Source organism: Drosophila mojavensis, unplaced genomic scaffold (genome assembly GCF_018153725.1).
Source record: "Drosophila mojavensis isolate 15081-1352.22 unplaced genomic scaffold, ASM1815372v1 contig_81, whole genome shotgun sequence".
In the NCBI taxonomy this organism is placed as follows: Eukaryota; Metazoa; Arthropoda; class Insecta; order Diptera; family Drosophilidae; genus Drosophila; species Drosophila mojavensis.
Window position 1 is genome coordinate 5,385,846 of NW_025318907.1, and position 16,707 is coordinate 5,402,552.

Below are 16,707 nucleotides of genomic sequence, written 5' to 3' on the forward strand. Positions count from 1 at the left end.
CCTGCGAGGTGCCTACACAAGCCAGCTCCGGCCTGACTCGGCGTGCTCCGACATAAAGCATAAAAGGAACATAATATGCTAAAGTAGCGTTATTTGCGGAATATATAGCAGCTGGGAGATGGGAGATGGGAGCTGGGAGCTAGGGAGTTGGTTTGCCCGGGAATGGCAAACAAGGACAATAGACAGCAGGAAACACACACACACGCACGCACTCAAATCAGCGTTATGCTATTATGAACAGTGCAAGGGGGGATTAGCATTGATTAAAAACGGGGCAACACTGGACGCGCGCAATCCACTCAGTGTGGCAGCAGCTGTTCCCAGAGGCGTTACGCTTGTTTCTCTGCCAGCGGATGGGCGTGGCATTTGCATTGTATGTACAAAATCATTATCGCTGCTAAATTGTAAAAAAAATAACAAGTACAAGCAGCCACCAGCCACCAGCCACATAAGAGACACTAAACAGAGAAGAGAGGAGCGGAGAAGTGCAGAGCAGAGCGAGGCGTAGCAAGGCGAACGTAGACGAGGACCAGCCCAAGATCAAGATAGAGCGCGTATTAAAGACATGGCCAGCAGGCACTTTGACGGCGTCTCGACGAACTGGCTGACTAACTGACTGACTGACTGACTGGGTGACTGACTGACTGGCTGGAGTCTCCTGTGGCTCTGCCTGGTTGATGCGTGCGCGCGATAAACGTCGTGTTGGCCACGTCTTTTGGTGGTAAGCGCCCCAAGGCCAGGCAATAAGTACAACAACACTAATTACCAGCTACGAACACACAGGGCACAAAGCACAGACAGAAGAGACAATGGGGCCGTGGTCGGTTAACAGGAACCAGCTAACCAAAGAGCAGAAGATGCCCTCAACTCTCAGCCTCATATGCGTGGCCGAGTGTTGGTAAACGTTGTAGGCTTGCACACAATTTTGACGCCACGGGGCGACTGCTGCACGACAGGATCAGCAAATAGCAAAGCAACAGCAGCAACAACAACAACAACAACACCAACAGCAGCAGCAACAACAACAACAAACTGCAACAACTTGTAGCTTTGCCACCTCTGTTGCTGATGAGGCTGCGCAAGAAGAGATGCAAACATGATATGCGAAATTGCAAATACGTGCATTGTGTGGATCCGCCAGGCAATAAACCCCAGCCGTAGCTCAGAGATGACAGAGCGCAAAGCTATCTACATGCATACATATATTCGAGAGAGCACGACACGAACTAAATTGCACGATGCAGGTGAGTGCAGGTACCAGGTGAGATTTCTAATTGCCATAGAAAGTGTTTGTATCGCGTACGAATAAGTTAGGGAAGATTTCCAGTTCAGGGAATACTTGTTCTCCTTTTCTTTTTTCTTCAAATAACGTACATACGATTTCTAATAGTAATAGAGAATATTTCTTGTTTTCCTCTTCTCTTAGGCGATTTTCAATTGTCATAGTTAATGCATGTCTTTCTTCTCTTTCAAATACATTTTGTCAGGTCTAAGCTCCCTTTTATCATAGCGAGTACAGTGATAACAATATTCTATTCTATATATATATATATTGAACGTCTTTAATTTATCCTAAAAAATTACCATTTCAAGCATTAAAAATTAAAATCCTAAGCTGTTTAGCCTTAACCAAACGGTGTTACTAACTTTTTTTGAGTCCTCTTTATTAATTTTACTTATTTATATACTATGCTTTATTATGAAGCCTAAGAGATCTGTTAGCAAATTTGCAAATTAAGACGAAAATACATTACGACTTCAGCATCGTTGACCTGATCCATTAATTCATTAATTTAAGCATTCGATATTCTCTTTTTTATGAGACATAAACTTTTAATTATGATGTGTATTCGAATAAATCATTGCAGACATTTTTATGCACATACATACATATTTTGGTTGTATATGACTTATTTGAGCTCAAGTCAATCAATCACTTCATTTGCCATCAAAATGCTGTGTTGACTCGAAAGTGCATACAAACTTGTTTTCTGTAGTATCGCACACACGTCGTGTTTACTTGGCCGCTTTCGTGTCACGATAGTTAAGACAGGCACGCAGCCAACTGCAGTTTATAGCCAAGTCGGAAACAGATGCAATCTTAAATGCGTGTAGCACATGCAAGCGGCGTCTTAGCCACTAGCGCTCTGTCGAGCCACGGCTGACTGCTTCATTGATTTGGCCAACACACAAAGACAGCCGAGCTCCAGTCAGTCATTCAGTCCATTGAGTAAAAGCTAAGGGCTCTCTATTGAGAGTTTTGTGCCTGATTAGTGGCAGAGTTGTATCTGTTCCTGATGTAGTAGTAGTTGTTGTTGTTGTTGTAGTTGTAGTTGCCTTAATATGCTTAATGCGAATGCCTCGCCTGACAGCATGAGGCGTGAGGCATGAGCCATGAGGCTTTGGTCTCTCTATTTACCACTCGAAAAGTCAATTTCATTTTACCTCTCGCCACGCACCCCGATAGCCTGAATGCCATTGAAAATGCTGTTTGGCAACAATTGCAAGTTGTTAAGTGCAGCTTCTCCGCCTCGTTGCAGTTGTCGCCGTTGGCATCTTTAACATTGTTGTAAAACTTGTTAGAAATTTTCTTAAAGGCACGCAACGGCAAAGGGGGATAACAGGAGGCGGAAGCAGAGCTCGAGCGGCCAAAGCCGTATGTGGAATTATCCATAGACTGAGTTCGATTTCGGACTGCTTGACCTAAAATCCAAACTCCAAACAAGAAAGAGACGAGACACAGAGTAGAGGGAAGGCCGAGGGAGAGAGGGAAGGAGATAGAGAGAGAGAGAGACGAGAGCCTGCGATTGCGTGAAAATGAAGTGCGAACCGGCTGAATGGGAACGCAGACAGAGTCGAGATTAGCAAAAACTGATTACAGGAATACGAACTGGGCAAGAGGAGAAAAAAGTCAAGAATCAGGTAAATTATGAAGCAAAAACAAGTTGAAGCCGGTGCGGGTTGCGGCTGCCACTAGCTGTGATGGATGTAGCGAGAAATGTGGTTAATCTGGAACTGATTTCAATATAAATATTAATGTTGCACATTTGTAAGTCGAATGCCATGTCGGCGGAAACGTGACAGCAACAGCAACAGCAACAACAACAGCAGCAGCAACTGCAAATTTATTGGTATCAAAAATATAAACTTGGTAGAGATAGAGCAACAGACAATTCCAGACGTGGGGCTGAGCAATGCCAGTATATAGGGAGGGCATATCTCAAAATTGTGCTCTGATGAGGCTATAAATTATGTCAGAATGGCTCAAGAATTTATAGCAACTCTTAACTTCAGCAGAATTCTCACGGTGCATTCTTTCCTATTATAAATGAATATTTGAAAAGCGGAATATAATTAGGAATATCTAAAGAGCGAACAACAGTTTCTAAATGAACTGACGAAGAGCTTTTGACAGGTTTTCTCCATTTGTCGTTGTATTTAGCTAAACGATTGATTTTATTAAATTCTTTGTGCTCGATTTGAGTTTTAAAAGTCAGTTCATTGTTTATTCAAAAGACAAGAAAAGCAATATAGATAAATTTGTTTGGTAAAGAGCTTTCTAATACTTCACTATATCTATAAATATAACTATATCGGTTCCAACAATTTTAATTTTAAAAAAGTTTTGATTAAACATCTATTAATCAGCTAATTCCAACAAATATCTACAAAAGAATTACGAAAAATAGCCACCTCCGAGTTCTTTTTATCTAGTCTATGCGGTCTAGACGAAGTTAATCAACTTTGCAGATCAAATAAGAAATTTCCCTTTTTTTATTTTATATATTATATATTTATAATAATCACCGATAAGTCTTTGCGAGTTATGATAGATTTTTCCCCAGCTACATTTCAAATTTTATATAAAACCTGCTCATCCCTGGAAAAAAAAAATTAATTAATTCTGAAATATTTTATACCTTAGGTCAAATAAATTTGCTCTATAATAAATTGCAATTTTTTTTTCGAAACCTTCCGTAATTCATAATACAAAGCCAAATTTGTAAGTGAGTAAAGCTACAGTGAGGTTTTTACAGACAAAATGATGTATTTTTTTTTAAATTTTATATTTGTATTATTAATTTAGCAGAGAATTCGCTTTTCTACAAGAAAAAACGTAGCATTATCAATCGCACAAAAACAGAGCATAAAATAAAATCAAATGCATTAAATAATAACTCCATAAACAGTCGTGCGAGTTCTACACAAAAAAAAAAAAAAAAAAAAAAAAAAAAAAAAAAGGGGAAAAAAACCATTTTATCCTGCAAGCATTCATATCTAAAATACAAAATCCGTGTAAATTCCAGGGATTTTTTTTAACACAAGAAAAAACATGACGCTTTGAGTTTCTATTATTAATGAGTTTAACACATACAAGCTATATGTCACTTATCAAGCAGTCAATCAATCAGGTCAAGAGTTCATTTTGTATATCAGTCTAGCAGCAACAAACTTCAGGTATTCAACAGTTGCAGCTGCTCAAGGTGAAAATATTTATCAAAGTCATAGCTCAACTTGAAATGAATTTGAATTTCATATTTAATCAAACCTAATGGGTTGCTAAGCATTACTTTAATTATATATCTGCCATGGCCGGCCCTAAATACCTCATAATATCATCCTGTGCAGAGTTAAATTATGTAATACGAAATGTGGCTGGAACATTAAATATTAATTAATATGGCGGATTAGCTTACCGTCTTCCTTGGATAGCGACAGCTTCTGGGGCGTCTTCTCGTCCGCACGGACAGCCACATTGCGGTGCAAGGACTCGACGTTCTGCTGCCGTGGAATCACCTTGACACGCTTGTGCTTTGCCGTGGGCGGCACGTCCGCCTCCTGTGGTGCGGCGCGATCGGCGACATCCTCTAAATCATTGCGATTGCCACCGAAAGCGTTGAGGGCCGCATTCACCTCCTCCTCGGAAATGGGCCCGTTCTTCAGAGCCAGTGCAACGGGATCTCCGGCCCCGCCGCCAGCATTGAGGCCATTGTTGCCGCTGGCGCCGAAGCCGCTGCTCTCCTGCAGGGTCGCCCGCCGACGCGTATCATCCGTGTAGATGAGGAATGCGATGCAGAACCAAATGGCCAGCATCAGTGCTACCAGCTTAACAATTGTTGTGGAACGACGTCGCCAAATGAATGCCATGATGAAAGTTATTGGTGGAAGCCCCTATCTCTCTCTCTTTGTATATATAGGCTGCAATGGCAATTGTGTGGCTGCAATTCGTGCGCCAGTTGTTGTTAATGGGCTGTGGAAGCTGTGGCGTGGGCACAGTTGAAGGGCGACTGTCGCACGCGGCGTATGCGTAACATTAATCAATGCCCGGATATGTGGCACCAAGAACCAATTCCAGCTGATTTGCTGCACAATTTTTGGGCTAGCTGATATGTTGCTGTTGTTTATCCACTGCAGTTGTCGATGCAGTTATTGTTGTTGTTGTTGCCTTCGCCTCACGTCTGCTGCCCGACACGAATTTCAATTTGTTGCCATTCCACTTGAAATGCCTTTGCTATATTTTCCAAGTTATCTACACACACACACATCCACTCTCTCTCTGTCTTTCTGTCTGTGTGTGTGAATCAGTCTGAATGTTGGATATGACGAGGAAGCAATGGACGAGATGCGACGTCTAGTGTCCTTTCTGCACGCCACACGTTTGGTTAAGTCAATTTAACCGTCTCCTTGTGCACTCAGCCTGCAAATGAACCAAAACAGGAAAAGAGAAAAAGAACGAGAGCATTAGACATAAAGTGAATGAGAAATGGTGAGTGTCTCGGATTGAGAATCGAGTTGAGTCGAGTCCAATTGAATTGGGTTTGGTTTGCTGTTTTAAGTTAGTCTAATCTGCACACGTTTAAGCCAGCTGCACATTAAGCCATTAAATTGAAACGCATATCGGATGATTGGCAATCCGAGCAGAGGCAATATTGATTTTTGCCATTTCTTTCGTTTACAATTTGCTCCGCAATTAAATACACAGCAACACGCAACTAATGTCAATATTATTTAATTGCACAACTTGCAATTGCATCGTGAAGGCCCTCGCCAGTCTCAAAGTCTCTAGACGCTCTCTGGCGGTCGCCAGGTAAATGACACGCCACTTGAGCTCTGCCCCTCAGTGCAATCCCATGCTCAGTGCCAGGTTCTTCGGCAAGTGGATGCCCCACAGCGAGAAGTTGCGTGCCACGCTGTTGCATCAAGTCAAAAGATAATAACAACTGCGATGAGAATCAAGCTGAAGAGCCCTAACGAACTTGAAATACGCTCCAAACATATGACTTGGCATGGAATTTTCGCCAGAAGCGAAATGAAGAGAGTGAGATTGATTTCACAACTCACAAAGCTCGTCTTATGTACTCAGCTATTACTATATCAGTTATATTTGCATTGATTACGTAAGTAATTAATAGATTCAGTCACGATAACTACTCAATCATCTTTAAGACAAGCTCAAGAATACGCAAATCTATTCATTTTTATTAGTTTTAAACTTAATTCTAAGTAATTATAATTAATTGCTTCAATAATTAATGCAAATCACTTTTATATTGGATTTTAATGTGAGACAAATTTATTGTGCCTTATTTTATTTTTAACTTATTTATAAATAAGCAATTCATAAATATTTGAAGCCAACATTTTATTTAAAGCAAATTGAGTTGTGAAAGTAAAAAAATTGAAATTTGAATACTTATCGATTTTTTTTTTTAATTGCTTAAGATTGAGGCTCGAATTTACTGTTAAAAATAATTAATTTATAGCTGTACAAATCTCAAATATTTTATTGCAATAATAAATGTTCATTAATTAAAAATGTTATCAAGTTAATAGAAAAGTTTATTGTGATTAAATTACAAACATTTAAAAATAAAAGATTAAAAATTAAAAAAAAAAAATCAAATATTTATAAATAATATTGAACATTAAATTCCAATTCTTCACCAAAAGATTTTTATAAATTTAAAATGTTTACATAGATGAAAACTTGTTTTTCAAAATTTAATAAAGTTATTCATATTTACTCAAAAATGTAATTTGATAGCGCAATTTAATAAAAATTAATAATAATTAATAATAAACAAATTTTTATAAAATAAAGAAATATGAATAACAAACTAAAAAAAAAAAAAAAAAAAAATACTAAATTCTCTTAAGTTCATCAATAAAATAAAGAAATATGAGTAACAAACTTAAAAAAAAAAAAAAAAAAAATTACTAAATTCTCTTAGGTTTATCAATCAATTTTGATTGAAGAACTCACTAAAATAATATATTTTAAATATTTATTTGCCTTACCACAGATTTATATATTTTGTATATTATATTCTGCGATACTTCTGAAGTTAGCCTTAAAAGCATCTCCTACGTTATCCAGTTAAATGAATTCTTTATTTAATATTATGTATATTGAATGCAATTTGGAAAATGTTTTTGTTGTTTCTGTTTGAAATGTAAATGTGAACAGCAAAAGAAAAGGGTACTTGGTTAGTTTTATGTTTGTGTTCGTTTTTTCCCTGAGGTGCTCTGGGGCTGTCTCTCCTCGTGCTTAAATGGAAAATGTAATAAACATTAAGTACTGGCTGGGCCGCGTAATGCGCACAGCAGAGCTGGCCAAGATCGGTTGCAGTTAGCTGGTCAAATGCAGCCTTGGGTCTAGGCCAAGTAATTGAATGAGCATGCTGAGCTTAGAGCCAGGGCCAGCTTATCAATTAGAAAAGCCAGCCATGCCAGAGACAGACGCACAAACAGAGGAGGAGGACCGAGAGGGAGAGGGAGAGAGAGAGGCGGCGCCCTGCCCCCTTCACTCTGATATGTGTGCATACAATAAATACAAGTTAATTACTTCGTGTGCCTTTTGTTATGGCTCGTTGGGTTCAAGTGGCATCGCCGACCTGGCAGAGCCCTCCAACCAAGCCGGCAACCACAGCACCACCCTGCACCACAGTTGGCAATTTCCGCTGTGTGTGTGTGTGTCTGTAAATAAATTGAAAAGCAGAGCAAAAGAGAGCAGCGCAAAATAGCAGCAAACGAGAGAGAGAGAGAGAGACAGAGAGAGAGAGAGCGAGAGGGAGATGGAGCACATGTCATGTCCTCACTCAGCTGTAAAAGTTGCTGCAAAAAAGTGGAGCGATTAGAGTTGCCCACCACAGCGAAAAATCTATGGCCAGAGCAAGGCAAGGAGGAGGACAAGGAGGAGGAGGAGGAGGGAAGAGTGGCTTACAGTTGAAATACGCATTAGAATAACATGGCAAACTAGCAACAATTGCCGTCAACTTGTGTGTGGAGTGTTTCTGGGGCGGATTTGCAACGAATTTGCTCGACAGTCGTTCACGCGCATAATCAGGGGATTTGAGCTCGTGTCTCTTGCAGCTATTGGTCAAATTTATTGCGCCAACTACTTCAAACGGCAATCACATCCACAATTATCCGGAGCAGGCAATCAATAATTGATGGGTCGCAATGCCATGGAATTCGGGTTCTATTTTATTTGCATATTTGAATTTCTACCCATTTACAGCGACGCATATTCAGGCCTTGCAGCTGTTGGCCATGCAAATGGTCCTTGATGTTGCCTGCGGCACTCGCGACTCTCATTTAAATGGTTTTGTTAATTAAAATTCACGTCTCACTGGGCCACGTGGCGTATGCGCCATGCACGCGCAATCCAGTTCAAATAAAACGTTATACATTTCATACAAGCACGGACAAATACATATACTATATATTTATTTTTCAATAAAAACTTTAATATTGAGTTTGCAGCTCACAAATAATATCCATTTGAAACGGAAAGTAAATTCTGCGTAATCGAGAGATAAGTTATATAACAGACAACAAGTTCGCATCAAACAGTGTCAAGCTCAATTCTTTTTTTTTCTTCTTTTTTTGGGTTTTTAATTATGTCAGAGTTTCCAGTTTAATGCTTAAGATAACAGGAAACGCAGATAGGGAAACTGGCGACAATAAATTAACTTTACGATCCAAAAGCAAATATTCACGCCAAATTCTTAAAGAATGTGTGCAGAGAACACTGAGTGACGGCATTTGTTCTATTATTATGTTATTTGTTAACGTTTCCTTTCCCTATTTGCTAAGATATATAAGTTCTCTTTTCCGTGTCACTCAAGATTAATTTTTTGTGCTTGATTCTTTATCGCTCATTTCGTCACTCTACCTTTCATTGGCTCTTTATAGAGGCTGCAGCATAATACTCTCATAGTTCCATAGGCTGCAGTATTTTAATGTTTCTCTCTTTTGTTCTAGAACGTTTCATTAACAAGTTGTCTCATCAATAATACATATTAGCAATTGCATTTCTGGGCTCTTTTCTGTCCCTCTTCAGAGGGCTCATATGAAAATAAATTATTCTCCGTTTAGCTCTTGGTCTTTAGTATGCAGAATAACACTATCATAATCTTAAAACCCACTCTCAGTTCTCATTTTAAGGCTCACTCCTTGGTAATCTGCAGAGTTATTTAAATGATGCTCCAAAAGATCCAATTCAATTCACAGTCTAACTCATTATAATTGTTCATCAGCTATATATTCCCTTCACAAAGTAGGTTTTATATCATATTGTTTCCATATAGTTTCCCTCTCTCTGCCTATCACTCGCTCTCTGCCTCTCACTCTGCATATTTCTCTTTTTTTTGCATCTCTCTCTCTCTCTCTCTTAAGCCCATTACATACTTGGCCGCCTTCAATTAATAAGTCTGTGATAAATGCTATAAACTCTAATCAAATATGCATATATTTCAACAAAACAAACTCTAATTTAGCGTACATAAACATATTACCAAGATGATGTGTGTAGATCATATATTCAAGGAACTACAGCTACCATTTATAATTGTTTATTTTCGACTAAGCGGCTAGGCGGCTGAATTCTCGTATGACTAAACAAGCCAACAAACACAGCCAGCTCATTTCAAATATTGGGTTAGCTGCAATATGTGACGAAATGAATTTCAGCATCAATTTTAATGCCTCAATCGTATTTACAATTTTGTGTGCTGCTGTTTGGCTAAATGAGCTGCGGTCTCAGGGCCATCAACAGAGCTCGAGCTGGTGTATGTCTTACAGAAATAATATTTGCAGGTAGCAACAGTGGTTTACATTACTCATTTGTTCCACAGCAATTGAATTGTTATTGCTGTGGCGTTAGATCGATGTTAGCTATTTACCTGGGCTTACGGCCCAAGGGGGGCGGGCAGATAGCGGCTGAGAGGGAAAACACTCGAAATTAAAAGATATGCGTTGACAGCGCTACTCGATAAGCGCACGCGGTGGCATTGTTACCCACATTTCGGCCGAGGCCTCGGGGCCTGACATGCTCTGCTGTCAATCCCCATGAGAGAGTCGAGAGCCCAGGTTGGCTACCCTCGGAATTGCGCTATGTTCACGTCGCTTGTTTGCCTTATCTCTCGGCTAATTGACTGATAAGCGAATCAGCAATTTGTGCGTTGTTCTTGGAAGACTCTGAAGACTATTTTCCTCTTCTATTTTTTCATTTGCCTTTCGCCTCGGTGTTCTTCGGCAGATAAGATAAAATTTAATTGAATTGCATGTTAAAACGGGCACGCCGTTGGCATGCAAATGCTAACCAGCTCCAGGATGGATGATCCGCCGTCAATAAAGTTCCTGCTCCGCCTCCTCCTACTCCTGCTCCTGCTCCTCCTGCAAGTTGCTGCTCATTTATCAAAGCTCGCATTTAATTGCTGGCATAATTAGACGCACATTTAGCCGCGATAATAAAACCAAAGAGCCAACTATTTTGCAAGAAATGGCAAAAATGGCGAGCATCGCCTGCCATTTAAGCCCGCTGAAATATTACACAAAAGCGGAGCGAAAGAAAAAGAATCGCAAATTGCGCGCAACAAAGTCCAAGAATTTTTCCAGCCCCAACAAAGGAAAACTTCATTGTCGCGCTTTTCATGGCGGTCCCCTCGCTCACGCTCTCCCCTCCATTATAGCAACTTTTCCTGCTAATACTCGAACCACCCAACACAAGCTCCACTCCGATCATTTGTCATTTTCTTATGCAAAAAGTTTTTGCTCAGTTTCCGGAAGAGCCGCAGACAGAGCGAACTGGGCGTGGCGGCATCTCTGTTACGGCCTGATGCGCGTTTTCATTGCCGGCGCACAGTTTATTACGATTATTATTTATGCAGACCTAATCCGCAGTTATTAAAACGCAGCCTCTGTCTGCGTTTAATATTCATTTGCATTTCAGCTCATCCAACAGAAAAAAAAAAGTAATGGAAAACGAAAACTTTTGCCAGCCAAATTTCTAGTTGCTAATGAGTTACGTGCGACGGCAATAGAACTTTGCCTCGAGCCAATTACAATTTTAGACAGTTTTTAGCTTAGGGGGAAATGGGACTTCCACTCGACTCAAATCGCAGCTGTGCACTTGCCGAAAAAGCGGGGTAAATGTTGCCCAACTCTTGGTTGAAGTTTCCGAAGAACTTATATAAAGTTCTTACCAGGTCTTTTGCTTATTGAATTAGGAATATAGAGGAAGAAAATGTAGAAATTTTAATCTGAGCCAAGCTCAAGACATCAAGCATCAACTAAATTGAATAATTTTAATTGAATTCCCTGGCAACAAAGCAAAAGGCATCAAGAGGTGCTTCAATGCCAGAGACAATCCACCTAAAATCGAAAAGAGAACAAAGTAAACTCTCAAAGAGGCAACTTCATCAATGTCGTACAACTGCCAGGCTTTATTAATGGCAGAACGTAAAAATTGGAAACAATGTTGGCTTTGATTTCGTATTGTGAGCCGTGTCAGCAAAAGGTCAGCGCAACTGGGCGAAGACGTGCATCAGGCCGAAGCTGCAGATAATGATGACGATCATCATATTAATGATGATGAGGCTGATGATGAGGATGAAGAAGCTAAAGCTAAAACGTGTTTTGTGCAGAAGCAGGAAATGTGTTGCTGCAACTAAAAACCGGCAGCTGCAACACACTCACACGCACACACATACACACAAAGAACACAGGAGCTGCCACACATTGGTGTAAAGAAAGTTGCCACGGAGAAAATTTAATCAAAATATTTGCACATCCGCCAAGCGAGCAACGAGACGACGACTAGAATTACCAGAAAGCCTGGCCAGTTAGCCATGAAGGCAACAACAGCAACAGCAGCAACAGCAGCAGCAGCAACAGCAGCAACAGTCACAGCCACAGCAGACAACAGGTCTTCCAGGTCTTCCCAGTCTCAGATTTGAAAATTTCAGCTCCTTTTGGTTATTTGGTGCATGCGCCACAATAGAAACCAGTCAAACCTCATTCAGGGGCAAGAACACATCTACTCAAATGGGGCACGAATAGCAACCACTTGCAACGACTTGCTGTTGCTGCTGCTGTCTTTGACAATTATTTACCGTTGGCGCTTAACTGTTAATTTGCTGAGAGCAACAACAGTTGGATCTCCCCATTTTGGCCAGTTCGATAGCAGACAGCAACTGCATCCTCGGCGTATGCAACATGCCACGCATTTTTTATAGCCTTTAATTTGCTGCACACACGAATAGCACTATCTCCAGCTCACACACTCTCCCTCTCTCTCTATCTCTCTCTGTCTGTTATCCATTATATAGATTCCTGTCAGTCATGACTGTCTATGCTCACAATCGTAATTAAATGTTTTTGCCAGCGCACACGTACGCATCGGCTCCTGGCTGGGGCTTTGCCACAATTCACAATGATTTTACCTAACGCCGCTCTATGCGATTCTCATTATGTGAAGAAAAAAGCAAATTACAGGATGAGCGCGCTATTAAATCGCAATTAAATGATTGCACGAAATTACAGGCAAAACATGTGGCCCCAAGCGCGGTTTTTTCTTATCTTTCTTTTTTGCCACTCTTTCAGCTTTCAACTTGATTAATTGAGACACGCTGTCAATGGATTAGCTAAGCTATGCGCAGACCGAGAGACCGAAAAAAAAAACTTGTGAAAAGTTTCGAGAAAAACTCGTTGAAAGTTTGCAGCAAATTACTTAATTGAATACCGAAAACTGATTAGCGGAAAACTTGTCTTTGGCTGGACTTGGGCATAACCTTGCACTTGACTAAGCGCAAGGTCATCCACAAAAAAAAAAAAAGAAAACAGGCGAACGAAAAGAGACAAAAATATCGCAGAAAAACAGCCAACACAGCCAGCACTGAAATCAATTCTGCATTTGCATATGCATGAAATTTCCAGCCTTTGACTCCAAATGGGCAGCGACAGGGGCAGCTCTCTTGGCCAGGTCAGCTGAGCTGAGTGGAACGTTGTTGGCTGCTATATGGCTGCTATATGGCCTGAACCCCATATTTATTCGTTTGTCTACCACTCGAGCGCTCATTCAACCATTCAGGCATTCATTCGGTTATTCAGGCTTATTGCAAACAGTTGCCCCTAACAGCAACAGCAACAACAACAACAACTTGCAGTTTTTCACGTTTTTCACTTTGCCTTTTTATTCCAGCATTTCGCCTTCGCCGTCCGCGCTTAAAGCTGCTTGGACCTTGGCCAACTGACTGCCCAACTCTTTGTAAATTGAATAAAAGGCAAGTGAAAATAATAGAAAGATGCAAACTAATTCGCCAACTATTTGGCCAACTAGCGCAATAAATCTGCAAAAAGTTATTTGCGTTAATTTTGTTTATGCAGACTTCTTCGGGAAATTATGAAAAAGGCCCGGCGAGAGAAAACTTGGGTTCATAAGCAGACCTAGATTTAATCAAATGATAGGGTCCATGCCCACACGCACACATCCCGGCGGCTCGATAATAAAGTCAATATATTTCAATGTCGCAGTTCGATTAATAGAGTGAGAGAGAGCGAGAGAGGGAGAGTAAGGGATTGAGTGGGAGTGGGCAGGGGAGCCATAGGAAATGCCTAAGGCTTCATGCGAAATGTGCATGGGCTGGAAAAATGCTTTCAGCTCTAGATAAACTATCCACAGATTTTTGCACGCAGCAGTGAGGGGGAGAAGGCAAGGAAGGGTCCACACATTATGGCCAGCAAACATACTGTGGGCGCAACTGACAGAATACACACATAACAAACACACACACACACAGGCACACACATTCTCACACACTCGCACTCTCATATCTCTTTCAGCTGGCTGCGGGTCGAGTAATTTTGTTGTGCGTTGGCACCACAAATTAGAGAGGGGCGGCAGGCGACTCTAGCGGCGGGGGCTACGAAAGAGAATTTTGTTTGTGTGTGTGTGGTTTTTTAAGTGTGTTGTTGTTGTTGATTTGGGGTTTTTGTGGTTAATTGTTTTTTTATTTTTGAGCGGTGGTTGGGGGTTTTTTTAGTTTATGTGTTTGGGTGTGTGAATTTTTTTAAATTGTTTTGTTATTTTGTTTTTTTTTATTAATTTTATAAAATGTTTGTGTTTTTGTTGTTTTGGTGGTGGGTCTATCGAATTAAAATGTAAGCTAATTTAGTAGTTTTAATTTGGAAGTTTGTCGATTGCCTAATGGGCGAGTATCGCCTGCTTGGCGGGTGGGGTACTACAATTAGGCCTAAACATGATGGTTATCGATGCTTTTTTTGCCGCCCGGGCGGATGGGAAAATTTTAACACTTTATAATCGGAGTTAAGAGTATGTTAATTTTATTTGAAAAAGCTCGAAAATTGCCTGTCAAATGACAAAAATGGTTTCATTTCTGTGCCCCTAATGGCAGTTGGTCATTTTTTATGACCGGCACAAAAAATAGTCAAAAAAAAAAAAAAAAACGAAACCAACAGAACAAATAGCTTTGGGTTGCGTGATAGAGACCCGATCGGACTACCCTACTAACGGATACCTACACCCATACATATATATACATATGCATATATATAAGCTTGGATAAACACATTCATTGGTCGGGTTAGACCGCGTGCTGTGGCCGTAATGGTATCGCACGATTGGAGCTTTTGTTTTCTCTGTAAGGGTTAACTAAAAGCCAAACAATTTGTGTGACTCTGCGAAGTCAAGAGGTTAAACCTGTAGTTAAACAAACGCTATGCATGGTAAATATTTCACTCTTCTTTGCTTTTCTTCTGCTTCTTTTTATTTTCTTTCTTTAACCTTGAATTGAACTTGAACTCGTTGCCGGCTTTGATTTCAGGTCAAATGTTGATGGTTCGGCTTAATTAAATCACTGAAAAATGCCATTCGACATGAATGGGTATTCATAAAAAGACCAATAGACCTGAACATTAATCATAAGCTGAAGTCTATGTAGTTAACTTAGGGCTTAAGTGTTATCTAATTATAGAAAATAATTCTCTCATGAACAATTTCATATTGTATAGAACAACAGCATTATAAAGATGGCTTAAATCGTGTGAAACTTTGTTTAGCTCATGATATTATATACATATATAATTTATATATACTTTTTTAGTACGTTGCTCTCCTTCAACAGCTTCTCAAAAATTTCGAATATAAGATAAAAAATATGATGTTTAAGAACTCATAAAATGCCAATTTATTAGCTTTCTCAATTTTTCCCTTCTTCATCGTCTCCCAATTTCCCCCGACAAAGTGTGTAATCTATTTTATCATCTCCTTTTCCGTTCGCTGTTATTCAAGAATTTAAGAGCTTTCGATTCCATTAAAAAGCAACTGAGTTTTTCAGTTGACTGCTCCATAAATATATATTTCAAGGAGCGCCTTCCTTTCACATAGCTTAGAATATGAAATTCTGTGCTCGGTGCACTCGTAAAGTTTCCCAAGTAAAGCCAAATAAATGTGTTGCCATATTCTCGATTTTTACACATCTTCAGGTTTTCTTTATAGTTTTTATTTTTCGCTGTCCACTTGGCTAGCGAAATGTTGCAATTGCAGTGGCTGTAAAGGGTCTCAAGTAGTTGGCACCCATAAATCGCTTCCGCGCAATTGCATTGATTGAGGCGGATAACGAGGTCCTTAGCCACTGAAATATAAACATTGCCTGGCTATTTAATGAAGCATAAAGCAAGCAGGCTGCAGTTGGTCTAGCCTCTTCCCCCTTGCTCATCCTCTTATTCAACTTGTTGTTGTTTTTATAGGTTTTCAGCTCGTTATCCTCAATCTGCACCTTGAAGGCAGCCCAGTGGACAGCGAGAGACATAAAACTGTCAAAAAGTCGCCTATATAAATCGCTAAACTAAATGCCTTTCATAGTTTAATGTCACCTCCGGGGATTTGAGTCAACACAAGCACACACATACACACACACACGCACACAAACACTGGGGATCTATAGCAGACAACGTGTCTCTATCGTACGGCTGCTGTTGCTGCTGCAACAACAACAGCAACAACAGCGGAAAGTAGAAGAACAAGCACAGCCAACATCAAAGTGGCAACAACTGCGAACTAAGCAATTACACTAAGAGAAAAAGGGATGCTTCTATGAAAAACTTGATAAATATTTTTTAAAAAAGGTGTAAATTATCACTGGATTTAATTATATGAAATATACATTTATAGCCAAGTTATTTTCAGTCCATTTTTAGTTCTGCTAACGAAAATTTCGTACAGAATGTGAATTTTATTTTAAATCCTCGGAGAGTACAAAATCTGTATTGGTCTATTCAACTATTTCATCGATTTAGTATCATAATTAATATCCCAAATTTATGTTAAGATTTTTTTTAAAACAATATCGATATACTCGTGATATTCTCTAGATTTTTAAAATATTTATATATTACATACGA

General features: G+C 39.8%; 1 protein-coding gene across 3 annotated transcripts in view; it reads right to left on the minus strand.

The window, feature by feature from the left end:
- Positions 1-16,707, minus strand: part of LOC6580799 (putative polypeptide N-acetylgalactosaminyltransferase 9) — an 80,723-nt gene that overhangs the window by 38,697 nt on the left and 25,319 nt on the right. For 2 of the 3 annotated variants that reach the window (XM_015164418.3, XM_015164419.3), the window contains exon 3: positions 4,698-5,698. In XM_015164418.3, the coding sequence (XP_015019904.1) occupies positions 4,698-5,148 (451 nt within the window). In that variant the 5' untranslated portion in view covers positions 5,149-5,698. Of the gene's footprint in view, positions 1-4,697; positions 5,699-7,299; positions 7,458-16,707 lie in introns of those variants that run through there. The other variant, XM_002006566.4, reaches the window with a different exon arrangement.